General features: G+C 36.9%; 1 protein-coding gene across 1 annotated transcript; it reads right to left on the reverse strand.

Moving 5' to 3' along the window:
• Window positions 1-4,192: 4,192 nt before the first annotated feature.
• Window positions 4,193-6,215, reverse strand: LOC149841094 (homeobox-leucine zipper protein HOX11-like). Its single transcript, XM_090003586.1, has 4 exons — window positions 5,888-6,215; window positions 5,466-5,785; window positions 5,270-5,349; window positions 4,193-4,790 (listed from the first exon to the last, which is right to left on the reverse strand). The coding sequence occupies exons 1-4, from the start codon at window positions 6,150-6,152 to the stop codon at window positions 4,475-4,477; spliced, it is 981 nt and encodes a 326-aa protein (XP_089859712.1). The 5' UTR covers window positions 6,153-6,215; the 3' UTR covers window positions 4,193-4,474.
• Window positions 6,216-6,883: the final 668 nt, after the last annotated feature.

The following is a 6,883-nucleotide window of genomic DNA, read 5'->3' on the forward strand; positions in this document are numbered from 1 at the left end:
GTGAGCTCGCACTCCTAACATCAGGTCTAGTATGGGACCACTCATAATCCAACTCAATTGGATTTTATTATACATGAAAAGTCTTAACAGAAACAACCTTTAAAGATAATAGTGCGAAAACGATTTATCTCAAGAAGGTTAAGACTTTGGGCGGGTCACAAAAGAAAAAAAAAATGAAAGGATATTATCGTATGAGATAAAACTTCAACTTGCATATATAAAAATAAAACATCCATAATGTCATCCTAATCCAAAATATTAACAAGGTTTATAAGTTTTTAAAAACAAAATCTAAGACTAGATCTCCAACGGAGGTAACAATGTGGCCCTTGAGTGCATCACGAGCAGTCCCTCATTGTTAGTACTCTTTGATGATATTTGTAATATTGTAAGGCATTAATACATGTTCATATGAAACTCAAAACTAAAACTTGAAGAATACAATCAAGTTTGCATTGGTACAAACATAAAGTGATTTTCATCAACACAATATGAGTCAAAGAAATCTATTGTCATACATCTCCATTTAATCAATCATTCACTCAATAGTTCATTCATTCTCTTTGCAATTATTTACATAATGAATAAACATTCAAATATATCATATATAATTACATAAAGAAAATAGGTCAAGTCTCATTGACCATTTCAGTGTGAGATAATGTTTTTCAAACAATTCAAGACATACAAGTCTATTACAATCCTATCACATGCATATATAAGTTGCATATAAATAAATAGATCAAATCTCATTTGACCATTCTAGCATATATTATACGTGCACACTTTTCAAGCAAACATAACATACAAATATGTATCAATTTATAACATTCACATTCATTAAGTGCAAAAATAAGAATGACAAGTCAATTCTCATGGCCTTAATATGCACTCTTTCATTTTCATATAAGAAGAACAAGTTAATTCACATGACCCTTTCTAGTGTGTATCACACACACAAATGCATCTCATATGTATGTTAGTCAACTCCTTGACTTAAATAATTTGATCAATCTCTTGACAAATTATGCATGTTCTTTTTATTTACATGCATACTCATATGCAATGACATTCGTAAACATTAGCAATTTACATATCTACATCATTATGTTTATGCACATGACAAAAGTGATTCTAAGAATCTAATGCACTGTTTCTTTTGAATTATTTAAACCCATCTGCTACAAAAGAAGGTATAGCAACCCAGATACAACCATCAAAGTGTTGATTATGTTATGTGTTTTAGTATTTTCTTTAAAGACTTAATTGGGTATATCTCGAGTGATCAACCCTGCAGTGCAGTGGTTGAGAGATGGACTTGTAGTTCTTGTATCAATCTTGACCTGATATATCATTAGGATAAAAATCAAGCATGCATTCCTAATTCTGCAAAGTTGTGATGTTACCGCTTAAGACTCACTGGTAGACCTGTCCCCTTAACCTCTGCGGAATGGGGACGAGAGATGCCTCTAGCCCTTTATAAACTCTCAATGTCCCATGAGGCTTGTACCGCCTTTTCCTCTCCAAGGAAGACATAAGATCATGATAGACTCAGCCATCTCGTTGAAATCAGGATGAACCCAGCCATCTCGAAGAGCTTGAATTTACCAACACCTCATAAAGACCCATAGTCCTAAGTTATCTTTTATTAAGGTCACAGGTCACATTCCAGTGCCATGATTTTATTTCCTAACCACCGCATGCCCTTACGCATGATACATGTTATTTTATCCATGCTCTTATAAATTTTACATGACATAATTTATCTATGCTCTTATGCATGATACAAATTCATCTTTGCTCTTATAGATGATACATGACATAATTCATCTATGCTCTTATGCATGGTACAAATCATCGTTAATCTGTGCTCTCATGCATGATTCATGATGCAATTTATCCATGCCCTTATGCATGGTTCATTCATAGCATGCTCACATCATACGACATACCTTGATGCATGAAATACTTAATTCATACACTAATAATATAATATGCATGTCATATTCCTATACATGACATGCTTCACACTTGTTTATTTCATTCAATCATTCATTTGATTTGTGCATCACAAAAATCTTGGGTTTACCCCAAACACAGGCATAACCCTTAGCTTATGTGTAATGTCAACTGTACCTATAAAACACTCCATATTTTCGCTATTCTAAAGTCATGTCAAGCATGCCCTTCGTACCATAACAATAAAAACATTTCAATTGCTATTCATTTAAATCATGTTATGCATGACTCTAAACTCTTTTTAATATTTGCATGATGCGTTTCATCATGTACACTTACCAATGTTAGTTGCTTAATTTTATAATTATTGTATTTTTTTTAATGTGCATAGGCTTGTGGCCATCGCGATACTTAGCAATAAGTATCACTTATTTTGCACAGCATACCATTTTACATAGGCAAATAAAGCAATCATTTAAGCATTATATATATAAAAAATTGAAATTTATATGTACATATAACTATATTTCATTATAAGTATTATCTATGCAGGAGCACTTCCTCAAAACTGAAAATATGAAGTGCATGCTAACCCATTTAACTATGCACAATCGTACATGTTTATACACATTTATGATGCATATAATGACACACTCAAAACCATAGCATAAATATACACAATAATCATTTCAAAACTGAGTTTTGAACACACATAATCATTGCTTAAAAATTGATTTTCAAGCATGCCCATTATGCATTCAAATCTGAAAATTTTCCGCTTAAGCATTTTACTGAACACTTAACGTGCAGCATAATTCTCAAGGCAAGCATACAAAACGTAAAACAAAATTTATTATGCCACATAACATATCTAAAATGCTAATTAACCTACAATTAACACAATCTAATTATTAGGCATGCATACTACCTATTTACCCATAACTAGCAACTAGGTGAGAGTGGGTATACACCATGTGATATGGTGAATCCAAAGGTCCTTGAAGCCAAATCTCTGAAGTGTGTCCTCAATAAATGACTAGCCCACTATATCATAGTCCTTAGCCAAATCAGTTTTGAATAACACTAAAAAGACCTTGATCCCTGCCATAGAAGTGACTAGCTCATGGATCACCAGAATACTGTCTTGAATATTACAGCCTTTTAAAAAAAACTCCCTTTGATTTTGGGAATTCATGTGCTGGAGGATAGGAGTCATTCTGGAAACCATTATCTTAGTAATAATTTTATATAAAAAATTACGCGTACTAATGGGTAAGAATTTAGACAAGGAATAAGCCCCTTCTTTCTCGGGAATTAAAATAATATGAAAATAATTTATACTGATCAGGATCTTTCCTTTGATAAAGAAGTCATGCACTGCCTCACAAACATCTTTAGAGAACCTCTGGCCCTGGGGCGCTCTCTCTGTCAAGGCTGAAAACTACTGTGGATGCATCTATGAATTCTGATTGAGAAGATACAACTTACACGTATAGAGAACCTGATATGTTTTAAGAATTTTTTTAAAAACAAATTCTTAGTTTATCAAATGATTTCTCTCACCAAGACGGGGAGGATGCGTGTAAACCAAACCAATGTTGTCAGTATCAGAATCGATCCTGTATCGTTTGGCCAACCATTCACGTGAATCGGCCGATACTGATTCTTTGTAAATCGTTCTGAATCGTCTAAAAAATAATTAAAAAATATTCTATGTCAATAAGAACGTGACCCGTGTTAAAAACTATTAAAATAATATTAAAAATTTAATTTTAAGCATTTTTATATTTATTAAAAATAGCCTATTCAGGTTAGTATCGTATCGGACGATTTCGCATCGATACTGACAACATTGGTGTAAACTCGTAGTCACAAGTATATTGCCGAGATGTTGATTGCCTCGTGATTAAATGCGAAAACTTCGCCGACAGTGAGCTTATTGGATGCAATATATTAGCCATATACAGTAATATCATTTCACCAACTCATACTTTTTCATTTTCCTTCACTTTTGAATGTGACCAGAGTTTTGCCGGCATTCTCAGAAAATAACATTCATTAGTCAAGGGTGATTAACATCCCGATGCAACACTTTTCCTACTCCAGGCGTGTGCGTCGGTGGAACTTTGGAAACAAGCCCGCTGGCAAAGCAACACCACGCCCTCTGGGGACCGAAAAGGATATCAAAACAACCACACGTACTGTGAAACCAGAGAAACAGAAGAATACATATAGCTTGAAGAGTATTTCCCTTTGAATAATAATGCCTAAAATAAGCTGCAGAAGATATTAAATGTGACAAATACATCCAATACACACACTATTCCTCCTCGGTCTCCTGAAAAAGGTTCAACATCCCCCACCTCCTTCACAAATCCCCCCAATCCCCTACACACAAAACAATCCCCTCAAAACTCTACAAAACCCCGTTTTCCCCTATCAATATCAGTATATTACACACGCAGAGAGAGAGAGAAAGAGATGTGTTGTCTCATCTAAGCAAACTGTAAGGACACTAAGAGGCAGCAGACTGATGCTGAGAGAAGTAAAACCGAGGCTTATTATTGTTAGAGAGAGGGAAGGCAGATGGTGGCATTGCTGCTGTTGCCTTGTTTGTGGTGTTACTGTTTTTATCCGCCGAAGATGCAATCCTCTCGCAAGAAGGGCACATGGTCAACGTCGTGGCAGGCAACTGCATGTAAAACGGGTGAGACGCCTTCAATGCCCTTAACTCTTGTAGCTCCTTCTGTAGCCGTCTGTTCTCCTCTGTTAGCGTCTCGCAGCACCTCTTTAGGTACTCACAGTCCACTTCTGTCTGCTTTAGCTTAGTCCTTGAATTGTATACAAACAAAGGAGTTAATAAACCATCAATGCCCCCATTCAAAGAAATCCAAAGCCAGACGCTCAATCAATCACAAAAGCGATTGATTATCACTTCATATAAATTCCTGATATTACCATCAAAAAAAGATGTGTCGATAATAATAGCTACATGCTTATTATTGCTCCACATCACACATGCACCATGCATAAACACTTGCAAATGACAAAGCAGATAGAGAAAATGACATACGCATGCATGTAAAGTTCATGAAATGGCCAATTGCAGCACAGGACCACCACAAAAGGAAAAACCATAAAGGCCATAAAAATGATATGGCAGATCTTCTTTTAGTAAAAAACAATCTTAAAAGAAGCGATAGAGAACTATTGTTAAAACTTCCCAACCATAGAATTGAAATAGGAGCTTTTCAAGCTTTAATACGAAAAAAAATAAAACAAAAGGTACACATTTGCACACCCTTCTTACCTTGCTCTTCTATTCTGAAACCACACTTCAACTTGACGAGGCCTCAGATTCAATTGCTTTGCTAAAGCAAGTTTCTGCTTCTGAAATTACATCCCCCCCCCCCAAAAAAAAAAAGATGGTTCAGAAAACCTTCAATAAAAAACCGGAATAAATGAATGGATGATTTAGAAAAAAAAAAACAGATTTCTAGCCATACCGGACTCAGAGTATTGTGTTCTTTGAAACTTTCTTCCAAAAAGGCTGATTGTTCCTTTGAAAGCCTCAGTTTCTTCCTGGTTAACCCGTTCTCCTCTTCATCACTCGCTCTAGAAGACGCTCTTTCCGCTTCACCATCGTGATGCACCGCTTCCCCTTCCATTCTGCTCCTTGGATACATGCTGAAATCCATATGGAACGACGAAACCGTGCTGTTCGGCGAAGAGTCCGCAGCCTCCTCCTCCACATCTCTGCCACCACAAGGCGCTCTATTCACATCGAACCCCCCCTTCGACGACGCCATCTCCGCCTCACAATTCCCTAAACCGCAAAACCCACCAAAAAAATTGACAAAAAAAGGAGAGAAGGGAAAATATTTTCTTCGTCTCCAACCAAAAGCTGCATACTATTCATATCTCTTACCATCGTAGGATGGCCATGAAAAACCAGTCTGGTGAGGATGGTGTCTAGGGACGGGCAGAAGAGGAAGAAGCTCGAGTTGCAATGGAGGAACGGTTGAACTCCTCCTTTCTTCGTCGTCTTCTTTATCTCCTCTTCCTTCTTCTGCACCCTCTTCTTGTTGCTCTATGGTTAGGCCTATCTTAAACTCCAAGCTTTTGTGGGTGGTCTTCGCCATGAAGGTCAGGGGCTTTGCAGAGTCCCCCAAACTTAGAGCTAAGTCCATCATCGATCGGAAACCAAATTATCCACAGAGAGATAGCGCGCACGCGCGAGCGAGCGAGCGAGCGAGAGAGAGAGACACTTTGGAGAGGAAAGGAACCGTGGGGTTTTACGAAGAGTGAAAAAACAAAACGAATCCAATCTTATCTACATTGTTGCTTTTTTTCAACCCCAGAAACCTTTTACCCCTGACGGTGAAAGAAAGTTTGACCGACAATAACATTAACCACTTGACAGCTCCCTGCAAAAGGTGGCAAAAATTATGGAATTCTCCAAACAAAATATACACCTGTTTTTTTTGCAGGATTTTACCTGTTTACCCTCTCCCTGTCTCTCCTCATGTAGTCTGCCGGTATGGCGACTTGAGCTGGTTTGAGACCGAAAGCGATTTGATTTGCTTATGCTTTGGTTTGCACTAATATGTCTGTACAACCACATGCAGATCAAGCTTTGTTCAGTCGTAATCTCGAACTAGAATGGCTATATAGGTTCGTACTCGGTTCTTCTTAATCAAGAATTGCAGTCAAACTAAGTGTTTGTTACACTGCACCCTAAGGTAGATCCATTATGTTTACCTTGTTACCTTAGCTACTCTAGTCATAACTTAACCAATCAAGGTATACTCCTCAATGAGCGAGGAAGATCTGAGGTTTTTTTCACCGAGTAAGCAAAAAAGAAACTTAATTAAACACTCAAAATCTATCAATGACATAAATTTTGTTGTCATCAAACTTGGCC

Source organism: Nuphar pumila, chromosome 4 (assembly GCF_984573655.1).
Source record: "Nuphar pumila chromosome 4, dmNupPumi1.hap1.1, whole genome shotgun sequence".
Lineage (NCBI taxonomy): Eukaryota > Viridiplantae > Streptophyta > Magnoliopsida > Nymphaeales > Nymphaeaceae > Nuphar > Nuphar pumila.

What these genes read in the sequence shown, in the direction of transcription:
- LOC149841094 (XM_090003586.1), bottom strand. Translation starts at nt 6,152, where the DNA reads ATGATGGACTTAGCTCTAAGTTTGGGGGACTCTGCAAAGCCCCTGACC. An exon ending in TTCATGGCCATCCTACGATG is followed by an intron (nt 5,786 to 5,887) that starts GTAAGAGATATG and finishes TTTGCGGTTTAG; the next exon opens with GGAATTGTGAGGCGGAGATG. An exon ending in TTTCAGAATAGAAGAGCAAG is followed by an intron (nt 4,791 to 5,269) that starts GTAAGAAGGGTG and finishes ATACAATTCAAG; the next exon opens with GACTAAGCTAAAGCAGACAG.